This window comes from Cheilinus undulatus, linkage group 19 (genome assembly GCF_018320785.1).
Source record: "Cheilinus undulatus linkage group 19, ASM1832078v1, whole genome shotgun sequence".
In the NCBI taxonomy this organism is placed as follows: Eukaryota; Metazoa; Chordata; class Actinopteri; order Labriformes; family Labridae; genus Cheilinus; species Cheilinus undulatus.
In genome coordinates this window covers 25,968,814-25,985,885 of record NC_054883.1, presented here as the reverse complement: position 1 = coordinate 25,985,885, position 17,072 = coordinate 25,968,814, and the positions used below count along the sequence as shown (strand labels likewise).

Genomic DNA, 17,072 nt, shown 5'->3' with positions numbered 1-17,072 from the left:
GGTAGAAAGGATGGGAGCAGAGAAGAAGAGAGTGACGAGGTAGAGAGGGAAACAGAGAGCAACAAAGAGATAAAAACAATAGATGACATCAGAGGGGAGACGAAACAGACTAATCCCACCAAGAAAGATTAGCAAGACAAATAGAAAGACAACAAATATATTCTATGGTGAATGGTCAGGCAATGGAAAAACAGATGGACATACTCCATCCTTTACTGTTGGCAGAATTTATGATTCACTTTGACCCCCTAGCTTATGGGGATATCTGAGGTCATGTGACTTCTGCCACACTTGGCATCTATGCAGCCTGACTTTAGTGTGAAGGCTGTGGAGCATGTGCAGAAAGCTTCATCCAGTTTTGGGTCTGACTGAGGAGTTTACATGCAGGAGTAAATTAATCTCTAGGGTGCACTTGGACTAGGCAACCTCTACTGTACCCCAGCATGTTTGAACTCTGCAGCGCTGAAGCATGGTACACTTCCATGGCTCTTTGAAACAGAGTGTCTAAACTGTCTGAGTCACATGACCGTGTGATGACGTATCGATGCCCAGGCCAGGTCAGGCTTGAAGCAATATGAGTGTAGTGTAGTGACTGACTGAATCATGAAATTGGATTTAGTATGTTTTCAGACAGACTGACCTGCATTTTAAAAATCTAGTTTTTGTTGCAATAAATCTTGTTTTCTAAATGCATGTAAACACACTGAGTGTTCCATCAGACGAACATGTCTACATGCATTTTAAAACTCTAGTCTTGACTGCAATAAATTGTCTTTTTCCAAATGCATGTAAACATACTGAGAGTTTCGTGTAAATTCAAGCAGCACTTACCTAAACCAGATCCAAGAGCAGCTGCCGTTGCAGGATCCAGCTGGAAGGGGTTAATCATCATTTGGGCTTCAGGGCCGCCGCTGCTGGCAGGGTTCTCCAGTTTCACACCTGCCAGGCCCATGTTCTGAGCCAGGTAGTACTGGTAAAGCTCTGCCTCGGCCGGGGCCAGGCCCAGGTGGAGGCTGTGTTGGATTTGCTTCATGTTCTGCTGCAGCAGCATCATGTTATGCATGTGTTTCTCGCTGGTCATATGGATCCGTAAGTTCCGCGCCACGTTGGTCTCGTAGTCACACACCTACAAAAAAAAAAACAACTTTCTTTATAGTCATCCTTAAAGTATTGTTAGAGACTTTAATAGCTCAGTTTTTTAAGTAGTTTAATTTTTGGAAGAACATAAAATCAGTTTATTTCATTATTCAAAAGCAAGCAACAACAATATTTTAATGAGAGAAAATAATCCAGTGAAAGTATTCTGATATAGAGGCTATAATATTCATTTTCTTAGAATTTTTTATATTGATAAGGCCTGTAAAACTGTGTTTTATAATGACCGGGGGTCAGATGATGTGTCCAAGAAAAATAATAGACATAGTGACGCAGAGGAACATAAATGGCTCATTGTGTGGACGCAGAAACAAGCAAATTGGTGTGTTGCCACTCCAGAGCTACAATGGTGCTCTGTTTGTTTCATTACCTCACAGCGCCAAGTGGGCTTCTGTTTGGGCTTGGACGGCGAGGGAGCACCGCAGCCACCACCAAGGCTGGCGCTGGGCACGGGGTTGGCGTGGTTGTGGTTGTACTGTGCCTCACTGCCACCGTTTTGAAGCGTCTGTACGTTGTTTAGATGTTTATCTGACTGCATGTGGATGCTAAGGTTGCCTTTGGTGGTGGTTGAGTAGTTGCATACCTAGAAAGGGAAAAAGTAAAACTTTATTTAAAATTATACTCAATGTACCTTTAAAGAACTAGATCATTTATCATCTTTTGATAAATATATGTACATCATTTGCTTTATTCTGGGATTTAAATTGTTTATTATGACTGAATGACTGTGATAGATGTTGAATGTAAAAGAGGTTAACCAAGCTTTCCTCCGTTCTTACACTTAAGACACAAATACTGTTGTCCTGCTTTAGAGGAACTGATGCCTCAGAGGTGTCTATGCTAATGACTGCTTCAGTAAAAAATAGTACTATAGATGATTTACAAATGACACCCAACCTAAAAAATGTTCCAAAAAAAAAAAACAAAGGAAAAAAAAGCAATCCATAGATATAAAGAAATGGGATGGACAGACCTCGCAGCGGAAAGGCTTGTATCCACAGGTATAGCTTTCACCCCTGGCTAGACGAGGATGAGGCTGTCCTGTTCGGCAGTATACACAAGATCCACCAGACTCCGGATGTTTCTCCTTCATGTGGGCGTCAAGTGTCTGCTGGTATTTGTAATGCCAGTTACACTTGGGACACTTCAGCGTCTTGCAGGAGTTTCGTGAATGCATCATGGTCATATGCCCTCCTAAAGACCGCGAAGACCCCAAGACTGTGTCACATTTGGGGCACTCCACTCCACTGCCTGGGGACCCTTCACCTGGACCCGGGGTACCAGGCGTCCCTGGAGTTCCAGGCGTACTAGGATTTCCCACGTGTTGATGCAGAGGCCCTGGACTTTCATCATCTCTGCGCAACATCATCATGTCGAGTGGATGGGAGGGTGGTGACGATCCATCCCGACCTGCTAGGGCTTCACTGGTTGAGTCATTGCTGCTCTCCCGCTCTCTGGCAGCTGCCAGCGCTGTGGACAGGCGGCTCTTCTCCATCTCCAGCTTCTCACACATAGGCAGGGAGGAGGAGGAGGTGGATGCAGGGCCTTTACTGTCACTGTTAAACTTTAGCACACTGTTGGAAAGGGGGGAAATACTTTGGTTTAAGAGAGGGAAATCTTTGCTACTGGTGCTGTCCGCCCGCTGGCCTGTCATCGCCATGGTCATGGCCTGTTCCTCCTCCTCGTCTGCCTCCATTTCTACTCCACCACCATTGGAGTAAATATCCTCATCCTGCTCAGGACTTTCTCCTCCCACTGCACCGGGCTCCCGCTTGATGGGCGGGTACTGGCTCAGATCCAGCCCATTGGGTTGCAAAGTGCATGTGTTTCTAACATGGCCCTTGCAGTCACTATCAGAGTTCTGACCTTCCAGGTTGCCACCAGTGGCAGCAGCAGCAGAACTCCCACTGGGGGTTCTGTGGGCGCCAGCCCCTCCCCCGAGGTTTGGGTTGGTCTCAGCCTTTGGCATGGTTTGGGTTCTGGGGGTTTGGTCATTGGAGGAGCTGCTGGCACTGCCCTTCAGGAAAGCAAAGCCCGCCTGAAGGGAATCGGCATTCTCCCCACTGTGGAAAGCGTTCCACAAGCTGCGGAGCCCCGTGTCTGGCCCTAGGAAGTTGGCAGGTGTGGGAAAGTGGGGTAGCACAGAGTTTGGGGGGGTTTTTGGTTCCAGAAAGCTTATAAGAGGTTCTTTGTCCTTGCCGATGCCCTGGATGATGGCGGAGACGTGCTTGTTGCTCAGCAGCTTTTGCTCCTGATCATTCAGGGTCATCCGGTGGTCATGGACAGCATGTGTCACAAAGGAGCGGCTGTAGCCAAAAGACAGCTTGCACAGGAAACACATCAGCACAGGCTTCCGCCGCCCGTCGGCTACACAGCCCTCAAACTTGGACAAGTCCACATTGTTGGGGACATCTTTGGACACACAGGAGTTTTTGGCTGCACCATCCGCCGTCAGATAGTCTTTGTCATTCTTGTGGCGGAGGTCATATACACGGAAACTGTGCAACACGGGACCAGCGCCCGCCAGCCCTCCAGCTGAGGTATTTGGGAAGGAGGGGTGGTCGGACACTAGGGATTTACTTCCCAAGGATGAGGCGATGTGGAAGGTGTTGATGATCTGGGGGTAGAAGGACATGGGTGCAGCGGGCTGCTCCAACCGCTCCCCCCCTGGGCTCAGGCCACTCTGGCCACTGCTGACCTGGGCGTTGGGGAAAGTCTGGGAGGACAGCAGGCCCCTGAATTGGAGAGACGCAGGAAGCCCCCCCTGGTTGCCACGCTGCTCTTTGGAGTCCTCCAGGATGAAGGCAGAGCCATCAGGCTGGTAGATGATCTCGCCGCACAGGTTCTCAACATCACTATCGTCCTCCATCTCCATCTCGCTGTTCATATCCCCGACTTCTGCAGCACCCACCTCACGCTCTCCTTCGTCTTCACTCTCCTCTCCTACCATCCCTTCAACCTCCTCACCCTCTTCGTGACCTCCGGTGGTAGGCAGGCGGGCGTTGGGGCAGTGGTGCTCCATGTATTTTTGTAAACTGGAGAAGGAACTAGAACATTCGTTGCAGGGGATCTCCTTTGCCGGTGCCACGGGAGACGTGGCAGGGGCAGAACAGTCCGAACCCAAAGCTGCTCCTCCTCCGACTCCTGGTAAAGTCCCAGTAACACTCCCTTTGTTACCAGAATTAAAGCTTTCTTTCCGACTCTGCTCGCTGACAGGGTCGGTGGTTGCACTGACAGTGGTAGGGGTGGCGGTGGACCTCAGCGGGCTCACAGCGGGCTCTCCGAGGCCATTCTCCGGCTCTCCGATGGCAGCAGGTGACGACTGGTTGTTGTTGGTGTTGTTGCTGTTAGCGACACTGGTCTCCATGGCAATGACGGAGTTGTCCTCAGCAGCAGCGTCCAGCCTTTGGCCACCATGTTCTTGCTGCCGTGATGACACCATAGGGGGAGAGTCACAACTTGCCATGACGACCACTACATAAGGATCTCATCTCATCCAGCGTAACAGGGACCTAAGATTGGACAAAAAAGGACAAATTAGATTCAGTAAAAGTGCATCTTTATTTTGCCTCTGACAGACTGATCACTTGACATAATTACAGGAAAGGAAAAACATCATTGAATCAAAGTTTTGTCTCCCTTTGGTCTGAGGGAGCAGAGCTTCGAAACACGAGCAAATTAGGCATAAACGAATGAAGCTGCAACCACGTCAGCCAGCAGAAGATATGTTTATGGGAATAACCCAATTGTCTGCTAAAGAGACTCTTTGATCAACATCCCATAGTGCAGCCTCCGCTCTGTCCTGTGTGCGTAAATTCTCTATTAAAGATTCTGACGTCAGGAGGGAACCAGAAAACACACTAAAAGGGCAGCTTGGGACTAAATAACACAACTCAGAGTTAACAAGCATCAATAAGGCTTATTAAAATCTTTCTATGCTGAAGATGGCATCTTCCTTTAGGAGAAAAGGTGGACTGGAGGTAGAGGAGTCTTCATTCATTAGCTTAATCAGACTTGGCATGTTCTTACCAGGCAGGAGTTGCTAATTAGCCCACATGTATTAACCAATTAATGGAATGAACGAGTGACTAAGACAAGGAAAGTTTAGCATATTGTCATGTAGTGGAGATGGGACTGTAATAGGGGTGGTCAACAGTTTTCAATATTTACTCAAATTTTTATTCAAAGAAACTGAAGATTTCCCGGAACTTTTATGTCAATTTAAAGATATTTTTACATAATGTGCTTGGTTGCGTTAGGCAACCAAGCATTTACCTTTTAACTGTTCACTAATTTCCTTTTCAATCCATAGTTCCTTTTCCTACAATTAAGGTCATCTATGATCTGCCTATAAGAGCAGGTCTGTATCCAAAAAGGAAGTCAGTTACTCTTGGTGTAAGACAAATCCAAAACACACATAAAATGTTTATGATGCAAAATAGCATAGTTTTAAAATGCAATAGAAAGGATGCAATTAATCGCGATTAACTGCAGAAATTCAGGAAGGTAGCAGTGATGTCTGAGGCTCTGTTTACATGGAATCATTCTCATGTGAAAAATGCAAAACTATTGTTGTTTGTCTGTCTACATGAGAATGGCATTTTGGGTGGCTGAAAATGAAACAATTTGGAAACAAGCTCGAGAGTAAAACGTTTTACAAACACCCCATCTTCGTCTCCTTGTAAACAGGCAAAATGCAACTTTCTGAAAACACACATGGGCGCTATGGTTGCAGTCCACCATAACGCGCATGCACAGGTAGGGTTCCGCTCGGTGAAAGGAAGGGTCTCTACACATTCCTGTGTTCTGATTCACTGCAAAATCACACCTCCAACTACTGGCCTGGCATGTATACTACAGCAATTTTTGATGGATTCTGCAGTCTCATGTGCAAGGCATTGCCGCCTTAGTGGAAGTCGTTGAAAACAAATACAGAGAATGCTGTCGTGTAAACAGAGCCTGAAACAAAAGTGCATTGCCGAGGTGCCAAAAACTAATGTAGCATTTCTAAAGTTTTTTTTTTTTTTATTTGTATTATCAAGTCAGATAGACTGTTTCTTAAGTTAGAAAGGAAATGCTAAATCTGATAGCCTATTAATGGCAATTTTCATTGCCTGTTAGCATCAAGCTAACAAACTCAGACATGACTTCCTTCAAACAATTTTCAGTGACTTTCCTTGACATACATGTCTTAAGATTGCACACATTTTTCTATATAGCTTAAGGAAATCAGGAGGACAAATTTACATTCATGAGGTTTAAAAAGTGTTTTTATGAAGAGGCAATGAAGGAAAGAGAGAGAAAGGGAAAGGAGAGAGAGCACACTTCCATGAGGAATGGCGTTTGGAATACCAGTGAGATGTTATCAATCCTGGGAGTCTGCCCATCTCTCAGCCCCTCACTACTTCAATATATTGGCTTTTCACAACAATGCAGAGGCACACAAACGGTCACACACACATTTTAAACTCATCCCTATGATGCCTCATCACCTGAAAAGAACAAGAAGAAAGAACTGAGGAGAAGCCACGAGGAGAGGATGAGAAACACAGACGAACTGAGGCTTCATTACTTTGAGGAAAGCGCCTTCTTGCTCAGCTAAATGCAAAAAATGAGAACTAGTTGTGCGTGCCAGTGTTTTTTCTCTCAATACAGTACCAGCGCCTTTCAGATGCATGCGTGTAAATGAGCTGGCATTAAAAGAAAGCTTTAAAGAGCCATGTTAACCTTTAACCCAATCCACCTGCTGCTTAATTCTCCCCTCTCTTTTTCTACACTCCCTCTCTCTCACAACAAAGCTACAAAGCAATTAGAGGATTAATCCGCAACAATCCAGGGCTAAACAAAGCCAGTGGGAGAGACAGTAAAAGCGTGAGGAATGAAATCAAACGTGTGTGAGTGTGGTGGAGGGTGCATGTGGGTGCACGCGCTATAATCAGGTCTAATCTGACATATCCCAGAGATGATTCCATGGGGACAAGTGATAGATTAAAGAGAGAAATTATGTTTTCTCTCTTTGCGTCTCACTCACTTTCTGCATCTCTATTCATGAGATTAAGAAAAACTCATAAGGAGCAGTAGATTATTTTTGTGCTCATCTGTTCTGCATGCACGTGTCAAAATGGGCTAGGTAGATTTGTGACGGGAACATGACAAAATCACCTCCTACACATTTGTGTATTGTCAGGAAGTAGTCGGCGTAGTCGCCACCTGGAGCTTGCATGTGCAGAGCCCAGGTTTGTGGAAGGTCACAGGGCTGTGTGGGCTGTAAGAGCCATGTGGTTGGATAGGTAAGATAAAGGACGATTACGTGGGGGTACTGTGAGAGCGAGCATGGAGGTGGAGGCTCTGAGGCACTAGAGATCATTGTCAGACCTTCCTGAAGTGTCATGGGACCACCTGGATGAAACCTGGGTGAGGGGAGGTTCTCCATGACCTGGATCTTCCTGCGCAACAGTTTACATGGTGGAGACTTGTGGGGGCACAACTGGGCTTGGGGGTCTCCTCACTGATCCTTTCATTAGGGCAGGAGTACTCTGTGTTTTATAGCTTTACAGGAATTTTACACCTTAAGAGCAGATCATGAACATGTCTCCTGCAGAATTACTCTCCCATACACAAACAGCATAAACACAGCTGATTGTCTGTTATCTTTCAGAGAAATTAGCAGCAGATGGATCTACTTTTTAATCTAGCATGGCGCTTGAGCAGGCCAAATGAGCCACAAGAATGCATGGCAACAATTCAAACACAAACTGAGCCAGTTAAACCACAAAATGATCTCTCATTAGTTTTACATATGGCTGCTCTGCTAGACATAGAAAAGAAAACATCAAGATTTTGGTAGCAAACTGTAGCTTTTTACATCCACATACTTGACAGCTCCCTCAGTGATTAACCCTAAAACTTCCATGACATTCACCTTTCACCAAAGCTGCATACCTAGCTCCTTCCTGCAGTCTCCATATTTCATTTTTCCAGCAGTGTCCCTCTCACCGTGGTGTGTGCTAAATGTGATTGAGGGTAAAGCTGTTCAGAAGCAGTGGGTTTGAGAGCTAATGCGACACATACGACAGGATTTACTACTTGTCAGTGGTGTCATTTCACTGCTTATTTCATTGGGGAGCAACCCGTTTGAATTGTAGCTCGGACATAAAACACTGTGGGTTTATGAATTATGCATCTCCTAACACTTTAAGCATGGAATTATGTCTTATGGGTAAGCCAATGTGTTAAGCACTTGGCACTGACATATCGCCCTTATTGCTAACAGGTTAGCAGCTGTTTACATGTGTGTTGGCTGCCAACAATAACGCTGCTGTCCATTATTTTATTATCCCTGGTTGTAATTGAGCCCATTATTTGTCAAACTAACTGAGCACTGACGCACAGAGTAACACAGAGATGCTTTAATATGAGATTTTCTACTTTCTTTTCTGGTCGTTATCCTCATTAAGACTTGCTGGAACAAGCAGAACAGGCTTGCAACTTGGTTTTCAAAGTGTGCAACGATGCGTCTTTAATTTATTTGCACATGCATGTTAAAGGCAACTCTGCATGCAAAAGTAGACAGTCTAATGCAATTAACTGTAAATCCAGACAAACCTCACTGGAAATATGCACAAACTATTTGTCAATTTCTGGCATTAGGAGATAAAAATACAACGCTGGTGCTATTTTTCTCTGATTTGGATTCATCGTTGAGTCTTGCATGGGAAGTTTGTTGGTCTTCCATGTGCAACAGAAGAATTGAACATTGATAAATAAGGCTTTTCTGCATGAACTGCCTTCTTATTTGTGTTCTCCATGGGTTTATTAATCTCAGGACTAATCGATTTGGGAGATTTTTTAAGCAGAATTAAGGATAATTTGAGTGGTCATGTTTTCCTGCTGAATGCTGCTATGTTTGGTGTGAAAAAATGTCATAAGCCCTGCTGTGATCAGCTGACAGCCAGCTGATCCTAATTGTCGCCTCCCAGCTCCCACAGCCAATCACAGCTCTTTCTCTCAACACAGCAGTGTATTTAAATATGACGTGCTCCTCACTAATCCCTCCATGCATTAATGCCGATGCATCACAGTGCTGCTGCTAGCCTCACCTCCTTCACCCCAGCCTTCTCCTTTATAGCATAAAGCTTGTTGCACCCTCATATTCGTATTCATGCTACTATGGATTAATTACTTTTGATTTTATTGTATTCAATACACATTGTCATAAATGTATCTGTCCATATGGAGGTTACTAGCCATGCACTCCCTGGAAAGTCAGAGAATGCTGCTGACTAACCCAGGGAGCATCTTCAGAAGCCTTCTCTGCCAAAAAAGACTGTAGATCCATTTTGCCATTACATGGAAAAATGACGAGTGTTCGTGGCTGAAATAAAATGCGACATAAACTGTACTTTAACAGAGTTTCTGCATGCACGCTACCAAATAAACGTGCCTTAATTATTGACCCTAATCTGATGTCAGGATAGAAATGCTGTCTTCTAGTATCTGATGATTCCGTTCCAGATCTTAGGCTAAAAGTCTCACCTTCTCTCATGAAAGAGCGCTGTGTTTCAGTGCAGCCTGCTGTGGGCGTTTGTAGTCATCCTGATCCGTTCAGCATGTGTTCATTTAACTTACTTGGACAGAGGAGTAATGAGATGTCTGGTCTAGCTATCAGATGAATAAAATATTTTCCTGATGTACTTTTCTGAGCTCAAAGTGACGTTTTAGACAGACTTACATAACTTCAGCCTTTTCTAACTTTGAATTAGGGTTCATGGACCCTTCCCCTCTGTCCTAGCTGTAGGACAGCAAACATTAGCACTCTCTTGATGCCCTGGGTCACTGTTTTCCTTCTTAGTCTACTCAGTATCAGAAGAGAGTTTTCCTCTGCGCTGCCATCCTCTCTGTGACCCGGAAGTCCTCCTCTCCTGCTCCTTGTTTTGCTCCTCTCTCCTAGCCTTGCACCTTCCTCAGCAGTAGTGCCCACTGCTGCTTCTTTTAAGGCGGATCATATTACCACCAGCTAAGACACCCCCACCCCGTCTCCCTTCGCTCTGCTAACCAACCACACTACTTTCATTCCAGGGAGGGATGCACACAGAGAGAGAGAGAGAGAGAGAGAGAGAGAGACCAACAATGAAGCTCAGGTTTTTACACACTGAAAAAACAGTTCCCTTCTTTTAAAGCGGAGAACAAAAGAGCCGGCCTGAGCTGCTCCCACCTCTGTTTTTTAATTAAGCATGTCCCTTTGCTTTCACGCACATGCACACTGACACCGGTTGACACGCACAAACACACACACATATACACTAAGGTAATTAAAGTGGCAGATCAGATCCACCGAGAGGCAAATAATAGCCCTGGAATGCCTGGTTTTGGACAACTGTGAGTTCTGAGGGGAGAAAAGGGGGCTTGGAGACTCCTACAAGGCCTATTGTTTTTCTCCCCCACCTCCTCCTCCCCTTCCCTTCTCTCTCCCTCTCCCCTCTATCCCTCCATCTGCTTTTCAGTAGCTAGCCCAGAGAGAGAGCAGGGGATTTCTCCACCTTTTAATGCCCCCCTTTCTTATGACTTGATTTTTTCTTAAAGCACTTCAAGTTTAGACACAAGTTTAATAACGAGGGATTCTTCTTTAAATACAAACATATGAAAGTCTGTCAGTTGACATGCAGTTAGAATAACATTATTTAGTTAGTGCAACTACGATGCAAGTATACGCCTCAACAAGACCCGAACTGGACTAGGCTTTCTGAGCATGCTCCACATTTTCTGTCCTGGGCTTTGACCTTAAGGTCTAACAACATTAATGATGCACAGTGTTACTGGTATTGAATGAAGCCCGTATTCTAGATCAACCACCTGACTGTCTACTTCCCCACTCTTATCTCAGCTCTGCTTGACTCAGCCTCTTTTTGCATGGAGAAATTTGGTGTTTATTTACAATAAAGAAAGTTGTGCATATATATTTTTACATCTTAAATGAGTTTGGAGCTACTGATATATGGATATCTGCAAAAATCCAATGTTGTGCATCATGCATCAATATGGACCAAAATCAAAGAGTAAATGGATAAAACTGAAGTTGGAAAGTTGTCCACTTTTGCACAATTAAATCCAGTCCAGAGTTTTGTATGGTTGACCTTGCTAACAGGTAGGCAAGGAGCTCACAAAGATACTAGCTAAGAGAGGGTGAATTGACACCAAAAAAAGCAGAGCTGGACAAAATCCTGCATGTTCCTATTGTTTAAATACTGGGACAATGACAGTGGTCAAGTTAAATATCCTAACTGAGCTTTAAAAGTAGCTCAGCTTTACTGTGCATGTAAATGCACTGTGTTGGGTCAGTATCACTGACTGTCATAAATATGCCTATAATATAAGAGGTGTTTGAATAGGTCCACAGTTTAGAGTCGGACACTGAACTTTTGTTGATGTCAGCGTCTCCTCCTGCCTTTGCTCGGTATAAAGCCAAACCTGTAATTGCAGTGTCGCCACATTGTCATCAGAGTTTACTCTGGGATCTGCCAGGTTCAGATTCATCACTTACTGTCCGATGTTTTAATGCAGGGACAGACAGCGCCTTTAAAACTCCTGTGAATATTTATAAGATCTGTAAACGCTGGAATTAGGCTGATCTGTGCTTTGAGATGTGGTCAGAAGTTTGAAACCATTCCCTGTACTTGTCAAACATTTGGATTCACATGTGAGCACGGCTAATAAGTGGAGAAATTTAATCCAGACAGATTTTTTTAAGGTGACCCGTCTAAGCTGGCAAAGTCAAACAACAAAGTCAGAAGACAGCGTGAGACTATGTGTCCGTTCCTTGAGGTCTCCTGGAAGGTCATCCCTCTCTCTGCATGTGTCCCCTCGCTCTAACACCAAATCTTCTATCAAAATGTCACCAAGCGTTAGTGAAAGACAAAGGCGAAGGGCACTGTGAAAGCCCCTGCATCCATCTCCCACTGTCAGTGCCATGAATAGGCCTACTCTGGTCTAATTAGACCTGTTTATTTGTTGCCATGCAGAAAGGGAGGGATGAAAAACGGAGTGGATGAAGGAGCAGGAGGAGGGGAATGGGAATTATCTCCTTCCTCACAATGCAAGAGGAGCTTCGGCAGCCATCAAAGAGCGTTGGAGACGCATGCATGCGCAAACACATATGCACACATGCACGCAATCACAGGAGAGGGCCTAATGCTCGCTGTTTAAAGTCTTAAAAGAAAGGACAGAGGGAGAAAATTGCAAAAGGATGAGAGAAGGGGAAGGGGGAGGGCTTTTGCGTGACCAAGTGTTTTTTGTCTTCTCTGCTTCTTAACCTCACAAAGGGATTTTCATGCAGGCCTTGTTTGTTGCCTGGAGGTGTAATATTAGACGCTAGATGCAGCAGATCTCCCTCATAACCCCCCACCCCCCTTCACACAGAAACACTCTGTACTCCTCTGTCCGCCTGTCCTCTTCCTTCAGAGCAAAGGCCTTCATTACCAAAAAGACACCTTATCATTACTGCAAGGCGCGGCCCAGACACCTAAAGCAAACAGCGCTCCGTTTAGCACAGGAATCTTGTTCAACAAATTACCTTGGCCACAAAAATGCCTTTAAGCAAATCAAATTACACCTACATGAGCGATGATCTTGGATTGTGAAGGGTGCTAAAGAACAATGAGAAATATTTAAACGAGAGGACGGAAGTTTTCTGTCCTAAAGAGGTATGCAGCGTCTATCCCTGAGGTTGATGACAGATAAATTAGTCTCATTGGTTGCTCCGGTAACATACACCTCACTGCCCCCGGCTCCAACCTGATTCTTCATTGTCTGAGTGAAACATAATCCAGGTAACTTTTGGGGCAAATCTGCACACATGTGACATGAGAGTGTCACAGGAAACACTGATGAGGAAGGAAAGCATGCAAAAACAAACTTGGTGACCTGGTAAGGACAAACAGTGAAGCCGGCAGCCATGTTTGACCCAAAACCTTATCACTTCAGCCATGTCTTTATTTGATTTAGGCCAGCTACACTCCAGACAATATTTAAATCTTATCTTCTTTTTAAAACATGGAAGACCAAAAATATGAGGACAGTCTTGACTGATTTTTAACATTGCAACCATCAGAACCCCAACACTAGACCGGTGTTCTCAACTGGTGGGTCAGGACTAGTGCTTCTCCATGTCTGATAAAAAGGACTAATTTTATTCCATGATCCTGACTAATCTATCTCCTTTTCTCAGATGGTGAAACTGGTTTTCCAGAGTTAGCAGGACGATTCCCCAAGAAATCACTAAAACTTTCAACTTTGATGGGAAAATAAAGAATGCATCCTTGTTCTCCAGCTGCAACTGAAAGAATCTGTTTTTTTAAAACATGCTTTTACTCAATACCTTTGAGTGCCTGAAACATTTACAAAAGTTTGAGTTGCCCCATTATTAAGGCTTGACATTTTGAGGTGAGAACACCAAACTTTTGTTGCGTTTTGGCCATCTGTCTAAATAAGAAGGAAACACCCCAGCTCTCTGTCTCCAGGCAAAATGCAGCTTTCTGAAAATGCACACTAAGGTTGCAGTCAATTGCTTGAGTATGGTTTTTACACATGCATGCATGGAAAAAGAAGAAAGGCTGGTTTGGTTCATTGCAAAATCGCACCACCAACTACTGACCTGGCATGTATACTACAGCATTTTTAGTGTTTTGTGTGCAGAGACTTTCTCAAAACCATCTGCACGTGGAATAATTTGAAAGTAAGGACAAAAAAAAACAAAGCAGGATGTTGTCACATAAAAAAGCACCTAAGAAAGAAGTGGTGGGTCATGAAGCTCAACCAGCTGAGAAGCACTACTCTAGACCACCAAATGGTGTTGTGAGGCAAACTGGTGCAGCCTGAGGCAAGTCTAGATGTGCCATGGGAATTTATAATCCATTACTACAGCTGTGCAACAACTAAAGATACCGTAGCATGGCTGAAGGAGGCTGGTGTGACTCAGAGGTGGATATGTTAAGATTTTGGAATGATAGGTGTGCTTTGGGGGCTCTAGAGTCCACAGATTGATAAGAAACTTTCATTATAAAGTGTGACTTTGAAGGTAATACAGGTGAAGATTAAGGCTGAGCAACTCATTTAAATTAGATTAAATTGCAATATGTGAAATTCAATTTTCAAATTGCATAAGGTGCAGTATTTTTTACCTGAATGTGTCAAAATTCCAGTTTAATGCAAATTTTTTTGCAGAGATGTTTTTCTCTACATGTCATGCAAACATTTAAGTTTATAGAATAGTTTGCAAAAATTTCTACTTTCCTTATTTATTATAATGATTTTCCTATTAACATAAGAATTATCATTCCCTTCAATACAACTGCTCAAATTTGCAATATGAATCCAAAAAAAACACAGTAAGATAATTTTCAAAACCATTCAGCTGCTGTGATTATTGGTGAAATACAGGCTGAGCAGACAGACAGAGTGATGTTCATGTTTGCTGCTCTGTTTGTGAGATACAAAAGTACACAACATCCTGTTGGTGATGCTCCCCGGTGTACTTCATTGTCATTGGTTGTTGCAGGTATTCCATCAAAGTTGGCCCAACCTGGAATCATAAATATCAAACATTTAATCTTTATGATTCTGGATGAGGCAGACTCCATCAGGAGCAGCAGAGTCGTATCAACTCTGGAGGATAAATAATCAGTGGTGAACAGGGCTAAGCAGGGCCCTACACCAGGCCTTGAATAGTATAGACTAAAGTCATCCTTAGGATCAGATCACACCAGCTTCTAGCCTAACTTCAGCCAGGATGAGGTGAAAACATCTATCATATGATGCAGGCAGTGCTAGGAGGCAAACACTTGAGGATCAGCCAGTTGAATTTATTTGTAGTGCCTCAACACGACAAACTTTGTGTTTGCCTGGTCAGTGTCAGCGTTTATCTGCTGTTCATGCACACAAAGTTTAAGGGATTAAAGACAACTTTGGCAGGATTTAAAATTTCTACAAATGGACTTTGCTCTAACACAGTCCAGTCTAAATATATGTACAAGTCTCCCTGCTTTGAAGAGGCGATATTTCAGACTTAACTCATACTGAAACATGAAAATAAACAGTCAAACACTGCCGGGGTCGCAGTCACCACTTACTGCCCTTTGCTAAAGATTTTCCAGCATCAAAGGCGGAGGCAATCTACATAGCTAATGCCTCAATTTTTTTTCTTTCCTCGAACTCAAACACAGCAAAGACTGCGGGGAGAGAGCGAGAGAAAAAAATGGGGATTTTTCTTTCGCTAGCAATCTGGAAACACTCTCGACTTAATTAGGGTTGATTGGAAATGAACCGCACAAACAAAGGGCAGCCTATGCCCCAACTATTATGAGCGTGCACGGGTGTGCACACGTGCAAAGAGGGGTACTATAATCACCTTTAGAAGCTCATGCTGGTAGGAACTCTTCTCTGTGGACTCTTCCCCTCACTCTCTCTTTACCCCCCCCCCCCCCCAGATTAAGGGAATCCACCGCCAAAGAATGTGTGACGACCTCCACTGCCACGGAGCAAAACTTCCAGCCCCCGACGCCACAAAAGGCAAGAAGGTAATTAAGTTTGAAAGAATAGAAGCACTGCCACAAACAATGCGCCAGTGTCCGTGGGGAGGGATGGCAGGGTGGATGTGGATATATGAGTGTGTGCGTGAGGGGGGAGGAGGGGGGAGGCAGAAAAAGCCATTAACATTCAGTGGCCGGGTGAGAGAGAGGAAGGAGGGCAAAGGGGAAGTGAGGATGGCAGCTCCTCTCTGTCTTTCTCTCTCTCAGCACGACTTGTCTGCTCCTTCTTTTTATTTATCTCTCTTCTTTTATTTTCTCACATCTGGTCCGGACCCCCCAAATCACCCTTCACCACACTGCAAAGGCCCTCTAATGCTCTTTTTGGCCCCTTAGCTGTCCCTTGTTGTTGCTCTATGTGAGGGGTGCTCCCCTACAGACAGCACACACAAACACATGAGCACTACTGAGTTTAATTCTGGCTCCTTATTATCTGTTTAGCAAGACTAACCCTTCGTTTCCACATATGCTTGTTTATGAAGGCTGGTCCCAAAGTCGGATTGGTCCTGTGGGAGTCTCTGTGATGCCCAAAGACGCCTGCAAAACTTCCCCCAGAATCCGTGTACATTAAAGGGATATTTCAGTATTTTTTAAGTTGAGTAGTATAAGGTACGTAGCAGTAGTAGTGGCATTAGCCAGCAGTGATTTCAGTGAGCAGTGCTCCTTTAAGAGGGAAGTTAAGCTATACACAGCGTAACATATGGGTACAGTTTCTCATCAGAATTACTGAGTTTTTGGTAAAAATGGGCAAAAACATAATGTTGGCTCAAATGTATGCACTATAAACAGTTTTTTTAAGTATTTTATTTTTTACCCGATTTTTGTCATTATTTTGCAATGCAAGAGCACGTAACGGGTAGCCAAAGCCGGCATTGCAAAATAGTGACAAAAACTCTTTCTGACAAAAAGGCTTTCTGGGTAAAAAATAAAATGCTTTTAAAGTTTTCATTGGTGCAAAGGTTTGAATAAACATTGTTTTATGGGCCATTCTTTCCAAAAAACATCTGCTGAGAAAGTGTACCCATCTGTTATGCTCTATAGCCTAGCTTCCTATAAAGGACCAATATGCACTGAAATCACTGGAGCTAATGCCACACTACTACTGCTAGATATCTTGTACAAAAATACTGAAATATTCCTTTAAAACAGATTTAACCTTTGTGGTGGATTTCAAAGTGGTCAAAGCGTGCTAGCTTCACTAAAAGGCTATTTCCTTCAGCTCTGTCAGCGATGCCAACAGTCGAGTGAGTCTGCATGAAAACTTGTGGCTTAACAGATTGTGAATCTGAGTTACTCTGTTGACACTCTCATTAGACATTGTCAGATCCTCTTGACAGT

At 44.0% G+C, this 17,072-nt stretch overlaps 1 protein-coding gene across 1 annotated transcript in view; it reads right to left on the bottom strand.

The window, feature by feature from the left end:
- zfhx4 (zinc finger homeobox 4) overlaps positions 1-17,072 on the bottom strand; it is a 117,500-nt gene that overhangs the window by 84,662 nt on the left and 15,766 nt on the right. Inside the window, exons 2-4 of the mRNA XM_041813614.1 lie at positions 2,129-4,667; positions 1,526-1,738; positions 832-1,126 (exon numbers count right to left, since the gene is read on the bottom strand). Of these exons, the coding sequence (XP_041669548.1) occupies positions 832-1,126; positions 1,526-1,738; positions 2,129-4,621 (3,001 nt within the window). The 5' untranslated portion in view covers positions 4,622-4,667. The remainder of the gene's footprint in view (positions 1-831; positions 1,127-1,525; positions 1,739-2,128; positions 4,668-17,072) is intronic.